Raw genomic sequence first — 22,117 nt, forward strand, 5'->3', positions numbered from 1 at the left:
GAACGTTTGCAATGTCTACAAACTTCTGAAAAGAACATCACCATGGAAATCGTGTTTAGCAAAATTCTCTAATTTTTCATTTCAAATCTTTGTGTTTAGTTTAGTTTAGTAATGTTTTATTTTACCTGGCAAGATTAAGCCCTTCAGGCCTTCTCTTCCATCTAACCAGGAACTGAAATATACATATATTACATTGTATTACTTACAATAACTAGATCTAATACAAAGTAAATTAATAATAACACAAGGATGGTGAGATTACATTAAGATGAAATAAATCAGATATATTAAAAGGATAAATTCTTAAAACTAATATCCTACATCTAAAAAAAAGAAAAGAGACAATACATAAAATTCGATTTTAAAAACAAATCGTATAAGAATTTTAGACTCTCTACCAGGACATCCATGCCTAATATTACAAGCATAATCTAAAACATACAAACGCAAAAAAATCCGAATAGTCTATCGCTCTCGTGGGAGCAGACGAGTTCCAGATAAACACCGGTAACGCTTGGCTAAGGTTAACTGTATTTCTGGTCACATGGACTGGGGTGTCAGAATGGACCGAGCTTGCACAAATTTAAAGAGTAATACAACGTTAGCTGTCAGCGAAAAGTTCCATGGTCTGGGATCAGTCTTGTGTCAAGGGAAGAGGCCTCCAGGACCATCACCACAAACGACTATCATGGACAGTCTCCAAATCGTACTCTACGATAAACATCAGTGAAACTTGGTTTGAGCAATAGGTCTATTTGGTGGACGTTTAAAGAGCTGGGTGGATTTGAATACTGCATTCAAGTTGCACAGTGTCTCAGCAAAATGAGTATTACCGGCTACGACATTTGCACACCCAGATTTCTTCTGTAACATACGGTTCACTTTGATGGGTACATCAACCAAAATCTATTTTCTCAAGTTACAACAATGATAAAATACTAAAACCTCCGTACGATTTTGTGCACCATATCCCAAACTGGGACGTGGGCCAATATTCTGTCGAGGATTATGTGTGGAAAAGACCTTATTACTGCGCCATTCAATCGGGATTTGTGCTGGTTTTTGATGCGCTAGAAACCTGCCACTGCCCTTCTGTAACATGCTGAAAGAATCCAAGTTTTTTTAAATATATTTTTTTATGTCACACCAACATAGATAGGTCTTAAGACGACAATGGGATAGTAAAGGACTAGGAGTTGGAAGGAAGCAACCGTGGGTTTAAGGTACAGCTTGGTGTCAAAATGGGAAACCACGAAAAACCATCTTGAGGGCTGCCGACAGTGGGGTTCGAACCCCAAGCCGATAGCTGCACGACCCAAACCAGACAGCCACTTGCTCATTGCAACGCACTTATTACTATAACCTAAACTTCATTCATCATTGCAGAAAATAACATGCAACCCCAAGTTTGTCCACAAAACTAGAATAAAGCACCATTATCTGGTGTGTTCCAGGTGTTTGCAGTTCTTTCAAAGGTTTCATGGTAAAATAGAAACTTTCTGGGTGGTATAAAATATTGTTTTCAATGTCTAAAATGTACCAACACAGACACAGGTTGGAAATAAAACTGCTCGTCCTCATTTGGGCACTACATCTCAAGTATTTTTGTGTTTCTTCCATCGGAATGGCTGAAAATGAAAGAGGATCAAGGATGTGAAGTAGGACAATAATAATAGAGAATTACCAAACAGCAAGTATATTGACACTTCCCACAACTGAAGACTAGAACCTGTAAATAATAAGACAGGGCAGTAAAAACGTATGTACAAGTTTATCTTAACATATCCGTCACTGTGTGGGGGAGAATTCCGTGGGCAGGAGGATGCGCGTGTGCATCTCGCGAATCAGAGGGACGGTGTATGCCACGCACTCGTCCCAGCCCGGCAGTCTCCAGGCTGCTTCACGCGTCTCCTTGCGGGTCTGAAGGTCCTTGTAACCTGTAATGACACAAGTTGACAACATTAATAGGAACCTGTATCTGCATGCACGTGGGGTTGTTTCGTAGTGAATTAGGATATAGGAAGTCTTTACAAGGGCAGAATTCCATAAATATTATTAGCAGTCGTTTTGATTTATTTAACATTGTTTTATCACATCCAGCTTTTCATAACAATGGGACAGGAAAGGTAATGGTCGTGCTCTTAACAACTCTTGGCATTTACCTGGCGAGAAAATGAACAGCCATTGAAAAACATCTTGAGGGCCTTTGACAGCAAGATTTGCACCCATTTCCTTCTGAATATAGTGTTTCATTTGTAGGTGTAACCATCAATTACCTGGCTCTATGGTGGTGATGGCAGTGGTGGTTATTGTTTTCAGAGAAGCTACAAACTAGGCAACCATTCCCTATTAACACTAATCAGAGGGAAAAAATGGAAGAGGCCTGACACTTAAAGAAAGGAAGGTATCAGTTAAAGACAAGTGCCACAAAGGGCGTCAAAAGTAAAGTCTCCCTAGGCCTCTACATCTAATACCATTGGGGTTGGAAAAGAACAAGAGTTGACCACAAGAGGTTGGATAGGAGCACTGGAAGCAGTGGCCCTGGTCACCCAGCTCTTTGGCTGTCTCATTATTTTACTTACAACTCGTCTCGTGGATAGATGATGCCATGTGAATGAGAGAGGACACAATGAATGAGTGCCCCAATCCACCTACATGTTTCCAGCTGGCAGAACTCTGGACAAAAGAAACAGGAGTGTTGCCCCAAATGCCGTGTCAAGAAAATCAGGTGAAATTCTTTAAGTTTCACAGAGAAACGAACAACCAATGGCAACATCTCGTGTGTATGACGGCATAACCTGATTATTAAATTTATTGTGGACTTCAGGGATGATGGGGTGGAATGTCGCTATAGAGTCTATTGTATTAGTCAATGTTTTCCACGAGATCATGACACGCGTATTATTTGGCACAACAGGCAGTCATGACCTTCTAAACTCCATATTTTTGTTGCACCGCATAAAATTCCTGCAAAGCAGTTTAAATGTTGTGGAACATGGCTTCCATAGGTAAATTAGATCAGTTTGATTATACAGGTATTTTGACAATTTTAGATGTGGACAGGGATGAGTATTTTTGTTTATTAGGTCCTGACATAGATGATCCTTTAAATGTACAGTAAGTGGAGTGGCTCAGCAAGTACGTCAGCCACGTCAATTCATTCTGAATGGTGTAGAAGGCCAAGATTTGCTTTTACAAGACATTATGCAAACACCAGGAAATCGTCTCTATTTCACAAAACATAGCTCTTCCATATTTCTCTAAAATTATGTTTGAAAAGTGATTCCACCTTTTCCAGATAATTGTTTGATCCTTCAATGCATAATAAGAAAATGAGCAAAATACAGCCATCTTCCTACAACTAAACTGCTAAGTCCTCTGAAGAGGACAAGTTGGCATGAAACTCTACAAAATTGTTCAAGTGCAATTCTGGAGATCTTTGGAAATTCATCGTGTATACTGGCGAGGATTCGGTATATCCAGGAGAGAGTACAATAGCAAAAATAACAGCCGAGCTCAATAATGATCTACCGGATAGAGAATACCGTTTGTTGCTTCATAATCGATAAATTAGTTCAGCTTTTTGACCGAAGACCTGATGTCGGGACCATGAGACTATCCGAAAGTGAAGAAGGCAAAATTACAGACTGATGAGAGTTCAAAGGTATCGAAAGAAACACATGAAGTGGAAAGATAAACATGATGTCATTCTTGTAAGCACATTCCAAGATAAACTGAAGAAAGGGAGACACTGAGAAACCAGTGTGTTCAAATAGGACAGACAACTCCACAGCTACATTGTGCTCATGAACGTCTCAATGCACACGGCATTATAACAAATATTCTATCAAGTTTCTCGAACCAGTTCTTCTTTCACAATGTTATTAATAATAATAAAAGCAAATGTGAAGAAATAATGAAAAACATACAATGAAAATATCGCAATCGGTAAGGCATCTACATTCCAAAATACCAAAACATTCACTCACTCACTACCTCACCACCTCAACAACCTTTGTTATCACTTGGTCTTACTTAGCCTCCAGGCTCGAATTCAAACTACTTCACTATATCCACATCACCCACACTTCACTACCTTCTAAATTTTCCAACAAACCCCAACGACTGAATATCCTCATACTCTTAACCACTTCTCCCTTACATCCTGACATATCGTCCTATGCCCCTTCCTCTTCTATTTTTTTCACACAGGAATTTTTCACCGCACAGAAATACCCGTTCAGTTCTCCTCCGTTTTCCCATTCCTTAATAACCCACCTTATAATACCCTGCTCATTCCCTTTATCTAAAATTTTGCGATGTTTGGCACTCAGTAAACTATTTCTAATCTTATTTGTTTCTTCACACTTACCTAATAAGTGAAAATCACCGTTCTCCGCCCCACAAAGTATACATACCGCCTTATCTCTACCTCTTAGTCACCCCGTATTTTTATGTAGCCCCAACAACGACCATACCAACCCTCTCCTTCTCAACCTATCAACGTATCTAATATTTATCCCCGTTACTTCCTCAACTTTATTAAAAACACTAAGGGAACTTCTTAATCTACTTTCGGCCAATAATTTCTGCCGACCCGGATCTCTAATCCTCCTTACCAGTACCTTCATCCCTCTAGCTTCTATCTCCGTCGCCACCTCTTCCCACATGTACCCCAGGCCTATCATCTCCAAGTATCCCTTAATTTTATCTAGCCAGCATCCCTTATACATACTCTTCCGTTGTTGTTCGTACGCGGTCTGTAATACCCTCCTTCCTGTCTTTTCAAATTCATCCAGTATCTTACTATTCTTTTCACACACTCAGATTCCAAATCCTCCCCACACATTAATTCCACACCTGCATTGGCTGTGCACATCGGGAGCCCCATCACCATCTTACCGAAATTAGTAATGATTCGTCTTAACTCAACTCTTTTGTCATCCAACCCCCATACTTCCGCGCCATACAATGCCCTCCCAAAAATCACCGATATTAGAACTAACATCAGTGTTTTATAACTGATACCCGGATATTACGCTAGCAAGTTTTTGACTGAGGCTAGGGCGGCCCACCCTCTGTTCCTCGCTCTCCTAATATGATCATTGCAGGTGCCTTTACTATTAATAATGACTCCTAGATATTCTAACTTGCTTACCAGTTCCAACCTTTCTCCCTGCACAACCCATTTCCCGTCATCCCTTCCTCCTTTGTGTGCCTGGGCTATTAGCATTTTAGATTTATTCCCATTAATTTTCAAGGCCCATTTCTTCGCAAAATCCGACACTGCATTTAAAGCCTTCTGCATCCCTCCTGGGGTTAGAGTCATCAAAATCACATCATCAGCAAAAATCAATCCTGGGACCTCCACCCCATTAATTACCGGCACTGCCCAATTGCTTTCCCCATGCCCCTCCAAGATATTGTTAATAAATAAAATAAACAAAATTGGCGATAATTTGCACTCCTGCTTTAAGCCCACCATGGACTCTAATGGTCTGCTCAACCTATCGTCTCCCAATTTTACACAGAACCTGACTACTCTATATATCCCCTCTACTGCCCTCATCATCTTTCCCAAAACCCCCAACCTTCCCAGTTTCTCTAATAGAGCTTTCCTATCCACCTTATCAAACGCCTTTTCAAAATCGATTGCCGCCACATACACCTTCCTTCTTGACAGGCTCCTATACTTTTCCAGAACGGTCATCATTATCATTATATTATCCACTGTTCTTTTCTTTCTTCTAAATCCTCCTTGGAAATCAGACAATACTTCATTCTTTTCTGCCCATTCACTCAACCTGTTCGCCGACACCCTTGTATAAATTTTACTTAAGGAATCTAACAGAGATATTCCTTTATAATTATTCAAACTGTTTTTATTACCCTTCCCCTTATATATTGGACATACAATTCCTCTTTCCCATTCCTTCGGGTACTTCCCCTGCTCAAAGATCTTATTAAATAGTTTCACTATGCCCTCTATCATTGTCTCATTTTTGCTAATTTCTTTCCAAAACTTATTATTGATCCCATTACAACCCTCTGCCAACCTGCCCCTGATTCTTTTTATCACTCTTAAGGTTTCCTCCCTCATAATTTCCTTGTCCAGATTGTAAATTGCCACTCTTCTATTTCTCCAAATCACTTCATCCCCCATCTTCCTCCAGCATTCTTCCTCCTTACCCCCGAGTAATTCACCAAAGTAGCTCACCCACTGTACATCTTCAATGCTCTTTACCTCTAGACTCCTTCCACCCTTTATTATTCTGTTAATCCTTTCCCAAACCTTTTCAATGCTGTTAGTCTTACATTCTTTATTTATGGCTTCAATTTGTTCCTCTAACCACACCTTTTTTACCTCACAAATTTTCTTTTTATACTCCTTCCTCAACTTACAGAAAACCTCTCTTTCTGCACTCCCACCTTTCTTTCTATACTCTTGTAACGCACCCAGCACCCTCCTCCGCATTCCTTCACACTCTCTATTAAACCATTCTTCACCCTCTTTCTTTTTCTTCCTTCTACATTCTACCTTCTGTGCTATCATCTTTATTGGATGTAGCATCAATTCCAAGGCTTTATCACTATTATTCTCCTCTAATGCACCTTCCCAACCATATTTCAGAAATTGTAATTCCTCTATTACTACCCTATCCCAATCCCGTCCCACTTTCTCTGACCATTTGTACTCGTTATATCCACTCCCTAGTTTATCCTTCATCTCAACTTCCTTCCTTATATGCGTCTCTTCCCCCCTTTTCAACATAACCCACACAAGGGAAATGGTGTGTTTCCATCCAGTCGCCTACTTCCATCCTTACACTGTTCTCCAACACTCCTTCCGAGCTTAAAACCATATCTATCACACTACCTCCCTTCTCAGTAATATAGGTCAATTTCCCCGTACTGTCGTACTCCATCCATTCATCCATCCATTCAGAATATACAAATGAACAAATTAGGAAATAAAGTTCGGGAAGTAATAGAAACTTTCGATGCTGTGGCACTCTTGGAGACCTGGCTAGAAACAGGGAGGGAGATCTCATGGGAATGGGTTTGTGATTAAATATAAATATAGAAGAAAGGAGAGGACTAAGGGACGCGCACCAGGAGGGATGATAGTATTAATTAGGGAAGAAATCAGTGAACTGGTAGAGGATATAGAGACAGATATGAAAGATATGAAAGAAAGAGATTGAATATGGGAGGGGTAGAGAGAAGGGAGAAGAAAATAAATCTAGCGTTCGTATATTGCCATCCTAGTAGTTCACCATATGCAAATAAGTATCTTTTTGAAGATTTATTGGTGGATATTAGTATGATAAGAGAGAAGTTTGCAGGAGAAGAGGATATGTTGTTATTCGGAGACTGGAATGCTAGAATAGGGGAACAGAGCCCAGTATATGGTAGGGAGGATGGAAGGTGTATGTTGAAAAGTAGTAGTAGTGAGGATAAAATTATCAACAGCTATGGGGAGAAACTCCTAGAGATGTGCGCTGCGGGAAATTTGTATATTCTTTCACAATGCAGGCAGTGTGGCTGTTCGTGAACACTGTTGACACGTTCCCAATAATGTGCAGATACCGGATAGCTGATTGGTGGACCGGAATGATGGGCCCCAGGGTGTCCAACAGCCTGTCTCGGCTCGACTGTGCAAACACGTGCCATAGGAAATCTGCGTACCTATATGCACTCAGCCGTCAATGTGATGAACCACGAATCTTTGTGCTTTCGGTGAAGTGCAGTCAGCACCGGGGTACGATTCCGCAGTGCCATGTGCAGCGAAACACTGGCGTCGTCATCAGCAACGTAACTCCAAACAATGCACGACAGCCTCTATTATTAACCTCTGGCATCAACAAGCCACTGTTGACACACCGCTGGAGGATGCAGCGTTGCACCACCGCCCGTCCAGTGGTCGTGATTGTCAAGGCGTAGAAGTCTATCTGGTCTGACACCACTGTTAGCCACTTCAAATCCCGTTGGTCGAAAAGATTTTTACGATCAGAATGTTGGTCGGTGGGTTAGTGAATGTGTTGGTAACAATTTCTGACCAATAGATTGCGTGCCAAAAGCCTGGATTAAATTCCTAACTTCTACGCAGTGCTCATATGGAGTGAGGGCATATGACGCTATTGATGGTAATGATTCGTCCATTGGATGGGGACGTAAAGCTTTGAGCAGAGCCCTTGGTGTTATTCGACAGGAGTAGGTTACATGCCGATACCGGGTTTTACCCTCTCCCTACCTTATCATCATCCCACATCCAGACGTGCAGGTCGCCCAGAGGAGTCAAATTGAAAGACCTGCACTAGGCGGGCCGAACATGTCTTCGGACACTCGCAGCACTAAAAGCCATACGATGCAATCAGGATGTCAAAATTGGTAGGCAGGCCATGGCAACTGAGACCATATGATTGTTAATTATTATTATTTAATCTTGCATATTGTGGATCGAGAAAGAAGCAAACATGTTAACAAGCAGAAACTTACTTTTGGTTGGGACCAGTCCCGATAAATAAGAATTTAGCATTGCACACAGAAGCAACGGTAATGGTGTTCATTTTTTAATTTTAAAACTGGCAATTTTTACAGTAAAGAGAGTTCTAAGGCTGTGTCACCACACCATTGCAGCTGAACTAGATACATATAAAACAAAAGCTTAAATGATTTCTTTTCCAATTTGTGGCTAGTGATCTACATTCTGCCCTGGCGGATTGTCTGGAAAGGAGAGTGTACTTGTTATTTCAGTTAAATAAAGGAGAGAGATGTTATGATATAAACTTCATACTCTGAGTTTTACGCAAGACTTTTTTGTTTTTACCATTTGTTTCATATGTTGCACTGATGCAGATAGGTCTTGTGGCGATGATGGAATAGAAAAGGGCTTTGAATGGGAAAGAAGCATCTGTGGCCTTAATTAAGGTACACCCCTAGAAATTGCCTGGTGCAAAAATGGGAAACCATAGAAAACCATCTTCAGGGCTGTTGAATGGAAGCTGACAGCTACGCGACCGCTCGCTCTAATTTCGCAAGACAGAACAGGTTGCAAAAATGTTAACCGTTTCTTAGTGACACTGAAAGTGTCTTTACCTCAGCTAGGCTACACAGTTGTCCATGTGAGGTTTCAGAACGCAACAGCTATACGATATGTTATAAATGTAGTTGCGTTTGTTGTAGGGCCTTGAGATAAACCATACTGCATTTTGGAAGAAATTATGCATTTTGAAAATTCATGAAAGAATTAACATGTTGAGCGCCGAGCAAAAACTTGAGTTTTTCCTTCATGGCCCTAAAATATATTTTTCTTCCATGCCATTTCACTAGCAATTTTCCACCGCATATTAACTTAAAAATGTAAAGATTAACATCAAAAACACCGGGGCCATGGCAGTCTCACACCCACGTTGCCTGTTTACCGGATTTCTACACAACAATTTGCTCTCCGATTCGTCACATTGTTATACAAATACTGTACTGAGTACAAAAGAAGAGTCCGATGGCACACTTGTCACTGTGCCGCTGATGCTTTAAAATGTCAATAAATAAATGTTGCTCTAAATGCGTAAAATTTACTTTTACGAATTGGTGACGGCGAAGGTTCAAACTTAAAGAGATAATCCACATAATAGCCGCCCCTACGAGGGAATCAAAATATCGGCCCAAGCACTTTATATGAATAATATTTTATATGATGTTTGGATTAAGCAGTTACTAGTTTTCAGCTATGTGATTCAGTTTACAAAGATAAAATTAAGTGTATCCTCCTAATTCAATACATCATATAATTCCATCATTAGATCCAGTAATCAAATTCAAACATGTTTCGGCTCATTTGAGCCATCTTCAGTGAAAAAAGGGAGGGGTTGAACTATTTACATAATACAAGCTAAAAATGTGCCCAAAAACACAATGAAGGAACAAAGGAAAAAACAAAACAGAGACATGACGGAAATAAAAACAACCCAGTGTACAATATTTACATTGTGTGGAGCAAAAAACAACTTGCTGCGTTAAAATTCAGTGAAAACGGGATAATACAAAACATAATTGAATCTAAAAACTGTGTTACCTAAGAAGAAAAGAAATGAAAACTTTTGAAAGTAAAAAAACAAGAGAAATTTGACAGGGAATCGCGACGTATTAGGATACATCACTGATGGCAGAACATGTACTAATTCATTATAATTCAATATATTAACAACTCTGTTCGGCCTACATATATATAATATGTGAATACTAAATCATGGACATATCTGAACTTTAAGAACATGTGACATGCTGAACACATTATGACTATTTGATGTTCAATACACCTGTAGCTGACTTCAAATCAAATCAAATAAAAATCTCTTTATTTGCAAATGAGGTGTCTACCTCGGTGGCAAATGGTACACTAAAATACATTATTGTCAAGCACTAAATATTAAATTAACAAGAGAAGAAAATTTTCCTACAATACAATACAATTTACGCTAACAATTTTTTCTATTAAACACACAGCTCATCCCTAACAAATTTATATTGTTTACAAAATTCTACTTATAATATCTCCTGTACTACTTACAAATATAGTCAACTGATATACAGTATGTGGAATTACTTCAAATGATACTATACAACTGGTATAAGATTAAACTTTGCATTGCATTTATTTACTTTTTTTTTTTTTTTTAACCCATTCTGGAACCTAAGTTGCATAACGACCTGCTGCGTCTTAACCAGAGCCCCTTTTGCCACCACTTTTCAGAGTTCCTGAAGGGCCTTCACAGCTACCGTAGCGGTCCCAGGGCCCTCGAAGTCCCCACTGTACTTCACCCCTACAGGCAGTCCCCTACTTTGGCTGTCCAACTCCTTAGACCAGGGACTTAGCCCTATTCAGAAATAATAATGTACAACAGGTGATTGTTTGGTCCGCCCTGTCAATATATTAGTATTTGAATAATTTATACATACATGTTTCAGGAGCCCTTTGTCAGCGTATTTACATCAAAATCTAGCTTATCCAAGGCTCAAGATACAACATCTCATCTCATTAACATTAAGCATTTTGCTGTTTAACCTCAACACTATGTACACATTGCTGTTTTTGTATAATAATGCCTGTTAAGACATGGAATTGTCCACTCATTCCTCCTATCCTTTACACTCTTACAACGTGTATCATCACCCTGGATGGAACAATTAGCTGAGTCAGCCACTGGTAACATGTACCTTGTCAATGCCACTAGCAATCTACCATCTTAACGTCCAATTTGAAGTTAATACCCTTATAGGTTGCACTGATATGATCGTCGTCGTATACATACCATGTATGTGCCGCCAGGGCAGAAGACGTTTGCTCGATTGTTGCAGGACCAGACTTTTTCAAACTCGGAACTAAATTTTTTCTCAAAGAACTTGCCTTGCTGAACTGATTTTAAGGTTAAAAGTTTCTCCAAAATTTGTTCAGACAGCAAGGATCTGAACTGACTGCTAAAACTCCTTTGACATTCTGCATTGCTATGTGAAATTGATAAAATAGCAAGCATCACCTTAGACAGTCTGTCATATTTAAGTACAACATCAGCTGATTTCATCTGACCTACCAATTTTGCCAGGACTGTTTCTTCGAGCTGAAAGTTACAGAACTAGGAGTGCTGAATATCAATTTCTTTATCTAGATGTTCCGTTTTACTAGTCAGAATGTTCGGAAACTTGTTAATGAAAAATGAAAAGGGCTAGAAAATGATGCCTTATTTATTTGAAACTTCTGCATTCATTAAAACTTCATCTATGTATGGAAATCTGTGTACCATGTAGTCACACTTTCTAACAGAATACGCACTCTTCCTCATACTTTAAAGTGCTCACCAAAACAAACATGGAGTTCCCTATCATCAAATCACAATCATCCTTTTGATTTGCTGGAGTATGATAATCTACATCAAGGAGAGACTAGGAGCTTTTAATAACGCGTGGTTTCACATTCTTCAATAGTTCCTCCAAAACTGACCTCAGTAAGTGGATGTGCGGCATACTTGACTGAAGAGCTACATTTGGATTCTCAAAGATATCCATAAAACTTGAGGGGAAAGGGCAAAAAGATTTATGTAAATTTGATGAAAGGAACGTGAACAGTCGTTCTTCACGTGACAAAGCATGGCTCTTAGTGTCATCAATAGTTTCATTTCTTTTAACTGAGTGTGGCGAAATGTTATGACAATGCTTCACCATTTCAGACACAGCTGCACTTAGACTGTGCTTAGGAACTTTGTAAGTCTTCAAAGTTCCCATCTGAGAAACCTTACTCACAACTTCGCTCCTGAATAAAGTAATCAAAGGGTCCCACGGCAGCAAAATCCTATCTAAACACCTTCTTAGTGATAACCATCGAGTACGCACATGCTTCAGAATTTTAATGATGTCTGTGTTGTGTAAAGTCTGAAATTCTCTGAACTTTTCTTTCCTCTTTGCTCTCCTTTCCACGTAATAAAATATATCAATTCATTTCATTTAAATTAACAGGCGAGCACGCCGCACCCTTGTCTGCAACAAGATTAATTAGGTGACAAGAGCAGCCTACGATGATTATATTAGTATTTTCCCGCTTCAAACATCCTCCCACACCATTCTTTAATCCTACCATTACCGGAGCATTATCAGCACCAAGAGCTAGAGAGATTTTTTTTGATGGAATGCAGAATTCCTGAAAACATTGCCAATGTCAGCTCGAGTAGCATTCCTCTTCTAAATTAGGCACAGAGAGTAGACAACTCAGAATTTTGTTGAGTTCAGGCCTAAAAATATTACAACAATAGGATATATTTTCAAGTCGCTTATATTGCTACCATAAGTAGCAACAGAAAATGCATTCACCTGCAAAAGTGATACAATTTTCGCCCTTTCTTCCATGCACATTTCTGTAATGATATCCGCTGTTTTCATTCTAGCACGCCCATATCGTTTAGCGATTTCCGAGTCTGGAAACATTTTGCGAAACAAAGGCCCCACGTAGTTGGCACAATTTACAGGCAGGTTATGGTCTACGATAAATGGCATATATATAAAGCCTTGGCATTCGTCACAGGATTTACATCTTGGTTTTTGCATGAAAAGTTCAGTTTTTTCATTTGCATGTTTGGGTATATTGCACTTCCTGCCGTGCGCAACTGAAAAATTACACTTACATATCGTACAGAATGTGAACGTTGGTCCCTTCCTGGATTCACAGAAACACGGGAACTCTTCCCTATAAGTGATTTAAAGCACTGCATCATATTTCTTTTTGACATTTTGACCAAAACAAATATTAAGACGTACAACCGAGAAGCACTACTACATGACGTAACACGAGCACTTATGGCGTGCTACTTATAAGGTTAGGTTACTCGCTTGCGACTTCCACTTCCTATTATTAAGCAATTTGACTGTATTATAGACCAAAGAGGAGCACATGGCTGGCCACCGTGCCCCATACTGCCATCCAACCATACTCAAAACAAGGAAACGCACGGGAGTTTAAAATAATACAAAAATTACTGAAACTGATCTGAAAATCGGGGGATTAGTCTGGGCGATCGGGAGATCAGAAAGAATGATGAAAAATCGGCAGTCTCCTGCTTAAATTGGGAGAGTTGGCACATCTGCAAATGATACAGATGGAAACGAACACATAGCAAGGTTGCGGACCTGTTAGTTTACAAAATTTGGTTTTATAACAATTCAAAACAGGATGAAATAACTGTGTCGAAAACTCAGAGGTATGTGCACTTTCTTTTCTTCTTAGGCAGAGATGCCAACTTTCAAGAAAGGTAATTCGTAATGCAGCCGTTAGTGCAAGGGGGGGGGGGGGGGGGGTCGCTGATTTTTTTTTTTCTTTCCGTAATCTTACTAACTTACCTATCATTTAATTTAAAGCTTGTTTGGTAAACGTACACTGGTGACAAGCTTTTTCTTTTCATATCACGTGCATCCTCTGCACTAACAGAGCACTTAACAGTTTGGAGTTCATATTAGCACGAAATTCAGTCTTGTTCTTCTTCATCATGCGCATCCGAAACATCGCGGCTACACACACTACAAAACACGTGTGAATGAGATTTTGAGGAATGCATTAAACAAGGCCATTCTTTCGAGTATACCTCCCTAAATTTTTCAACTACGGTATATTTATTACTAGCGTCACTAATCACGGTAACGTAATCACACGTATTTTCCTGCACAAGAAATCGCTTCATTATTTCAAACCTTTCGCATTTCGTAACACACAATTATTAGCATATATCCTAGAAGAGCAATATATGTAAATTTGGCAACCAAAATGGCAATAAATATATCTTCAACAGTCACGCACACAGTATTCACAATTAAACAGAGTTTGTCACCACTTTACCGCCAAAACAAAGACAAAAGAACTCGCATACTTGCATGGAAGTCTGATTATGTGACGAACAAAGACAACAACTCCGCAAGATATACCACTTCACAGGTGCCTATATTTCCGGAACTGGAAGCATACACTGCGTTCGGCGCGTGAAAACTCGAAACATTCTTAAACGAGGAACAGGAAAGGGGTATAAATTATTACTGAGAAATCCGAAAATAATATTCTGAGAATTCATGTTGTAATGGCATTCCTTGTGTTTACTTTTGAACACTTCATAACTTAGATTTAAAAATCAACAAAAAATCGTAATTTGTGGTGTGTGATTCTCTAAAGGCGTAATTATGATGGGTAATTCGTAATTATTACGATTAAATCGTAATAGCTGGCATCTCTGCTTAGGTAACACAGTTTTTAGATTCAATTGTTTTTTGTATTAACCCGTTTTCACTGAATTTTAACGCAGCAAGTTGTTTTTTGCTCCACATGATGTAAATATTGTAAACTGGGTTGTTTTTATTTCCGTCATGTCTCTGTTTTGTTTTTTCATTTGTTCCTTCATTGTGTTTTTGGGACATTTTTAGCTTGTGTTATGTAAATAGTTCAACCCCTCCCTTTTTTCACTGAAGATGGCTCAAATGAGCCGAAACATGTTTGAATTTGGTTACTGGATCTAATGATGGAATTATATGATGTATTGAATTAGGAGGATACACTTAATTTTACCTTGTAAAGTGAAAACCGTCAATAGAGAATGATTCTAATTTCTTGTAATGTGGTTCAAGTTGTTATTTTTACACATCACATCCATACAAATCTTCTTAAAGTTTGATCTAGTTGAATTGTTGTTGTTGCTACGAAATTATTATTACTGTAGCAGTATCTATGAGTCGGTTAGTGTGTCATGAGAAGCAATCAGTCATCTTCTCAGGTTTGAGAATTTAATTCTAGTCTAATACTTTATTCTTTATTTGAGGTTACTGAGTAAACTTCTCTGTAATTCATTTTTAATTTATTTTATTGTTTTTGTGCTGTTATTCGAAATTTTTCATTTCAATCCAGGACTTGACACCTAAAACTTATATTATTAACACATACTATTTTCTCATTATCTTCATATTGGAATTTCGACAATTAATTATCAGACATGCAATAAGGAGTTTCCTCATCCACCTCTACCTACAGCTGATCCCATTTACGGCCCAGTGCACACTATCACAACGGAAGAAGTGTCCGCTGTGGTGGTGGTGGTGGTGGTGGTTTTTGTTTTTAAGAGGAAGTACAACTATGTAATCGCCAGCCCCGTGGTGTAGGGGTAGCATGCCTGCCTCTTACCCGGAGGCCCTGGGTTTGATTCCTGGCCAGGTCAGGGATTTTTATCTAGACCTGAGAGCTGGCTCGAGGTCCACTCAGCCTACATGATTAGAATTGAGGAGCTATCTCACAGTGAGATAGCAGCCCAGGTCTAGAAAGCTAAGAATAACGTCCGAGAGGATTAGTCGTGCTCACCACATGACACCTCGTAATCTACAGGCCTTCAGGCTGAGCAGTGGTCGCTTGGTAGGCCAAGGCCCTTCAAGGGCAGTAGTGCCATGGGGTTTGGTTTTGGTTTTCACAACTATGTAATCATCCTCTCCGACGGTCATCTACAAAATGAAGCATGGGAAAGCCCCTGGTGCAGGTGATATCCCAGCTGAAGAATGGAATCTTTAAGAACAAGGTGTAGTGCGGTTTACTGACTTCTTACGATATTTTCATTGTAAAGATAATTTTCTTGTAGATTTGTGCAGTATTGTGTCATGTCCTTGAATCATGAATTTTTTTTTTTTTTTTTTTTGCTAGTTGCTTTACGTCGCACCGACACAGATAGGTCTTGTGGCGACGATGGGACAGGAAAGGCCTAGGAATGGAAAGGAACCGACCGTGGCCTTAATTAAGGTACAGCCCCAGCATTTGCCTGGTGTGAAAATGGGAAATCACGGAAAACCATCTTCAGGGCTGCCGGCAATGGGGTTCGAACCCACTATCTCCCGGATGCGAGCTCACGGCCAACTCGCCCGGTGAATCATGAAATAATCAGCATTTTGCAGCCTCATCAGTTAGTTGGCCTCCTGCCGCATTGGGGCTGTTTCTGAGATTCCATCTAGAGTATGTACCACATGGTAGGTCCTAGCCGTGAAAATGTTCTTTTGTCATCCTTTATGAAAGGAATGAGAGCCCTCACCACAGAAGGCAAGCACGAAAACGGGAAAACACCTTGAATTCCCGAACTTACACATTCGGGGAGCAAGCATCAGGAATGTTCAATTTCGTTTGCCAGTTTTCAGTGATATTGCTGCCTGTTTGTGCTTGTATTTCGCATTCCATTCAGAAGTCAGAAATTAATTCTGATAGCCTACCTACGGATTAGAAACATAGCTAACTAGCGTGATGTAGCCCAGTTGTGGATACTGCAAAAACCGTGAAATCACTTACTAATGAAGACATGCATCCGCATCTTTCAGCGGTGGCACATATATTGAAACTCGCACCTTTGAGTTTTGACTCAAGTCGATCAAAGTGTTGTCACATTCAAGATAAGGGGCAAAGTCATTCTCTTGCACATGACCGAGTTTAACCTCCAAATAATTCATCCTCAAAGAGTGTGTTAAATAACCCGCTAGTCCGAAATACAAGGCTTCACCTGTTTTAGAATAATAGCAGATATTACTTTTATGTGCACCAGTACAAATGTTTAGATACTTGTTTGGTGTTTTACACTGTTGTTATTTAATAAGCTCCAGTGGAAATTATTTTTGTATTTATTCCTCTCGCCTTTCTCATGCCTTTTCACCCCTTCGCATCAACTGAGAAACTGTGGTCATGTGCGGTGTTTGGCGCATAAATCAAATGACAAGTTCAACTCACACCGTAAGGCATGAACTGGCAAACGATGCTGTATGTTTTCGAGGGTAGTGATAGCGACAGGGACAGTTACTCGAATGCGAAGGGCACTGAAGAAAGTGAGAGTGCCGTGCCAGGTCCTTCTAAACACACGCGGCCAGTGACGCAAAAGAATCTTAGTGACTGAAAATTGGAGAATTAAGACAACAATCTTGATATATATCCATTTTGTGGATACAACAGCATTTCAGAAATACAATATATTTACATTCCGCCCACCATCCGAACTGTGATGTTTTTAGAGTACATGAAGTATGGGCAAGTCATAATTTTCAATGGCAGGAATGTGAAATTTGAGTGAATTATCTTCAGTAGTTAGTATTTTATGCATATTTTGTGTGACAGGTATGCTCAAACTACTGGCAGCCACAACGTGGCCATTTATTGTGAAATGAACACAGATGCCAACTTTTACGATTCAATCGTAATAATTATGAATCACCCATCACAATACGCCTTTACGAATCACACATCACAAATTATAATTTTTTGTTGATTTTTAAATCTAAGTGTATGAAGTGTTCAAAAGTAAACACAAGGAATGCCATTACAACTTGAATTCTCAGAATATTATTTTCAAATTTCTCAGTAATAATTTATACCCCTTTCCTGTCCCTCATTTAAGAATATTTCAAGTTTTCACGCGCCGAACACAGTGTGTGCTTCCAGTACCGGAAAAATAGGCTCGGTGAAGTGGTATATCTTGCGGAGTTGTTGTCTGTTCATCACATGACCCGACTTCCATGCAAGTATGCGAGTTCTTTTGTCTTTGTTTTGGCGGTAAAGTGGTGACTAATTCTGTTTCATTGTGGATACTGTGTGCGTGACTGTTGAAGAAGTATTTATTGCGATTTTGGTTGCCAAATTTACATATATTGCTCTTCTAGGATATATGCTAATCGTGCGTTACAAAATGCAAAAGGTTTGAAATAATGAAGCGATTTCTTGTGCGGGAAAATACGTGTGGTGACGCTAGTAATAAACTAAAAATAGTTCAAAAATTTAGGGAGGAATACTCGAAAGAATAGCCCTGTTTACTGCGTTCCTCAAAATCTCATTCACACGTGTTTTGTCGCGATGTTTGAGCAACTACAGTCCTCAACAAAAGAAATGATCCTTCAACCTCCACTCAGGTGTGTACTGCAGATCACCTGTTACTTTAGCAGGTAAGAATCATACACTCCTTATATGCCAGTCTTTGAATATCTGGTTGAATTGTATGGCGTTCATTGATTTTTCAATAATATGTAAGTTAGTAAGATCTCGAAAAAAAAATTCTATGGCCACCTTATACGAAGCAGCACTACCCTGTCTGTGCGCCGCAATTTTCACAGCTAAGTAATGTAAACGACAGCTCGTTCTTTACCTGTAAAACTCGTGAAACAAAGTTTTAATGCATCTAGAAGGCTGTGACATTCCTAAAGGTTCTATACAATAACTATAGGTAGCAGCAGCACGCATAATTGCTTCACACATGTATATATTTACCATGGAAACAGCTGGCAGGTATATCCCAACATACGTCCAGAACAGGAAAGTAGGATGTCAGGAAATGCCCGACAGTCGTCCGCTGAGGGTTAATACTCTTTAGAAATGGTAGATAGATTATGTCTTTTACTGTACCCGTACATACCCTTGTCCCCTGCAGGACCTTTTACTGTATGTACCACAGAGTGTGACCACTGGGGCTCCAGCATCTCATGATGTTCAACATTTGTAATTTTTGACTCTTTGAAATTCTGACCGTCCGTATGTCGCACCTCAATTTTCTCAAATGTTCACTATTTGCCATACAGAGTTTGGAACCTCCATTCACCATTTTCGGAGGAACCACAGGGAAAAAAAAAAGAAATACAATACGGGAAAACGAAAATTCCGGGAACAAATTAAAACCATCAACAATCTTACAAAAACTCCTACATAAATTACATGAGTTAAAATCTTGATACTTTAAATCAGTTCTAGTAAGGAAACTAGGTCAATTTCAAGTCCGTATCTTTAATCAGCCAAGTTCGTCAAAAAATATGCTACTAAGTAACGCCATGCCGAGCAATAAGGGTCAGCACGACGTATCCTCTCGGCCGTTATTCTTGGCTTTCTAGACCGGGGCCACTATCTCACCGTCAGATAGCTCCTCAATTCTAATCATGTAGGCTGAGTGGACCTCGAACCAGCCCTCAGGTCTAGGTAAAAATCCCTGACCTGGCCGGAAATCGAACCCAGGGCCTCCGGGTAAGAGGTAAGCACGCTACCCCTACACCACGGGGCCTGCTAATTGCGAATTTTTACCAGCCACAAATTAAGAATGTGTCAGTATCTTCATGTGCCGTCCTGACAATGTCCAACAGCATTTCAGCATGGTTTTAACAAGCACCATCTAGCAGTTGTGCGTCAGCTGGTGGTTGTTTACAGCTAACACCACTCAAGTAGATTTCGTGATCTGACTACAGAATCAACATTTACCAGTTCCCGTCAAGCAATTCAAATTGTAATGATGGAACTAACAATTCTATGAATATTAATGCAAGAAAGAGTCTGGATGCTAAGAATTTAGAGCCTAATTTATTTTTCAAATTTTACACATAGTTCATCCCAGTTGTCAGGTGTGTGTGTGTGTGTGTACATTTGTTTAGTTATTAGATGTATTACATTAAGACTGAAGATGGCCAGCCAAGGCCGAAACTAGTCCCTAGTTTAATAATGTAATTAAAAAATATTGCATATTATAGTATTGAAAAGGTGGACCATTACGACATTAATTCAATAATTACTATTGTGATCACAATTCAATACGGATCAAATCATATCCTATGTTCATCCATCCCTTGTTATTTGGTCACCGTTATTTGGTCACCGTTATTTGTAGTAGTTTTGTCAGTCTTGTACCGCATAAATTGCCTTTAGTAATACTTGACTTTTAAAGGTCATGTCATGCTGAACTCGAGAATATGGTTTAGACATTCACAAATTGTTGAATGTATATTCGATACCGCCGCTCTTGAAAGACACTTGAAGGAGGATTTAACATTCCGGATGGATGATGTGGGAAATTGTTTCTTCAAGGGACAGATAATACAGGATTTTTAAAATATGGTTCAATTAGGATGTTGGCAGGACCTCTGTACTTGTAGAACACGTCACTGCCACCAGCCAACTGTTGTTGATACGGTGGAATACTTACACCACATGTGATGCACGTTGTAGAGGCGACCAATCTGAGAGAAGAAGCCAGCAAACGGCTCATCGTTGTTCCGTCTGTAGTTGATGGCGCGAGCCCAATTGTTGCCCCACTCGATCATGGTGCCCGGTTTCAAACGGTAACTGCGGATCTCGTAGATGTTGTGCCCGGACCGTTGCTGGATGGCTGGCCAATAGCTGAACGCGAGCAGGTACTGCAAGTGTCGTGATCGGAGCATCTTACCCCGCTCCAGTTGAAGTTTTCTAAAATCCTAAAAACAGAATTTTGAAAATCAATGGTGTTAATACTGAACACTTGTTGGTAAGCTGAAAAGAATGTGATAAAAACAATTAACACAGAGTAGTGATGACAATAAAAACCCACATGTTCAACTTTAACAGCGTCTTAGGCAAAGAAGGACACCTTCGGAATGGTGAAGATGGTAGATGAGGCAACCCGTCCTCTCTGGGGAAGATGAGAAGAGGAAACCACTGCCTTGTGAAGAAGAGGGATCTTCAAAGGCTAAGGAAGTAAATTTGTATTTGGTTTCAACTAGAATACAAGCCTCGGGTGGAAGTTTAAAAATGGAAATGGAATTGACAAGTCTCTGGCTACAGTTGCACAGTATGATGGTAATGCTGATGTTAGATCAGAGAACAAAACCCGATTTGGATCAATAAATATTTAACAATGAACGGGAAGGAAAATGAATTGATTGACCTAATGGAGAGATGAAAACTCAACATCCTGGGATTAAGTGAAGTAAAATGGAAAGGGAAAGGAATTAAGGGGTACACCTAGTACTGGATGGGTAACAGTAAAGAGAAAAGAAATGGAGTGAAATTTGTAGTGAATCAGAATGTTGAACCAATGAGTATGTAAATGAAAGAATTAAAATAATACACACACATGTACTGAAGATAATATGCTCCACAGACAGGATATAGCGTGGAGGAAAGAAACACACATTGTAGGAGATGGGATTATGACAATTCTCATGTGGGATATGAGAATGTTCTTGGCCCACATGGATATGGTGAGAGAAACTGTTGTATCAGAAATAACCTGATAATAAAGAACACATGGTTTATCAAGATATAGTTGGGATGGACAGTATGAAACACTCACCGATTTTATAATAACAGACCGAGAATGGGGAAGATAATCCCCAGTGAAACTATGGAAGGTGATCATAGATTACTGATTGTGGAACTAAGACAAATAAAAATCCCTAAAACTGTATTACCGTATTACAGACACACGTTCGTTACGATTTTATTTATATAGATGACGGATAAACATGAGCACGTTTAAAACTGCAGACCTCCACATCGAGATTCACTACTCCTAAACGCTACATGATATTAAACAGTTTGCGCCATCAGACGCCCCTTTTATCCTGTTGTTGCTTGTTGTCTTAAGGGGCCTAACATCGAAGGTCATCGGCCCAAACCCCTTTTTATCCTTCTAGATGTTTGTTTCTAAACCATTTCCTCGCATCTCCCACATTTATGGGTTAAACTGAGTTCGAAAATTTGAAGAGAGTGAAATTTGGGTACATTTTTAATGCTTTACATCACTTTTTGCGTACTTATGCATAAGCAAGAATCATGAAATTTCGTCCA

At 39.6% G+C, this 22,117-nt stretch overlaps 1 protein-coding gene across 1 annotated transcript in view; it reads right to left on the minus strand.

Annotated features, from left to right (window-relative positions):
- Positions 1–1,680: 1,680 nt before the first annotated feature.
- The window catches only part of Nipsnap (protein nipsnap), a 49,468-nt gene continuing 29,031 nt past the window's right edge, over positions 1,681–22,117 (minus strand). The window contains exons 4-5 of the mRNA XM_067159325.2: positions 20,496–20,763; positions 1,681–1,937 (exon numbers count right to left, since the gene is read on the minus strand). Coding sequence (XP_067015426.2) covers positions 1,789–1,937; positions 20,496–20,763 — 417 coding nt within the window. The 3' untranslated portion in view covers positions 1,681–1,788. The remainder of the gene's footprint in view (positions 1,938–20,495; positions 20,764–22,117) is intronic.

Source organism: Anabrus simplex, chromosome X (assembly GCF_040414725.1).
Source record: "Anabrus simplex isolate iqAnaSimp1 chromosome X, ASM4041472v1, whole genome shotgun sequence".
Classification (NCBI taxonomy): Eukaryota; Metazoa; Arthropoda; class Insecta; order Orthoptera; family Tettigoniidae; genus Anabrus; species Anabrus simplex.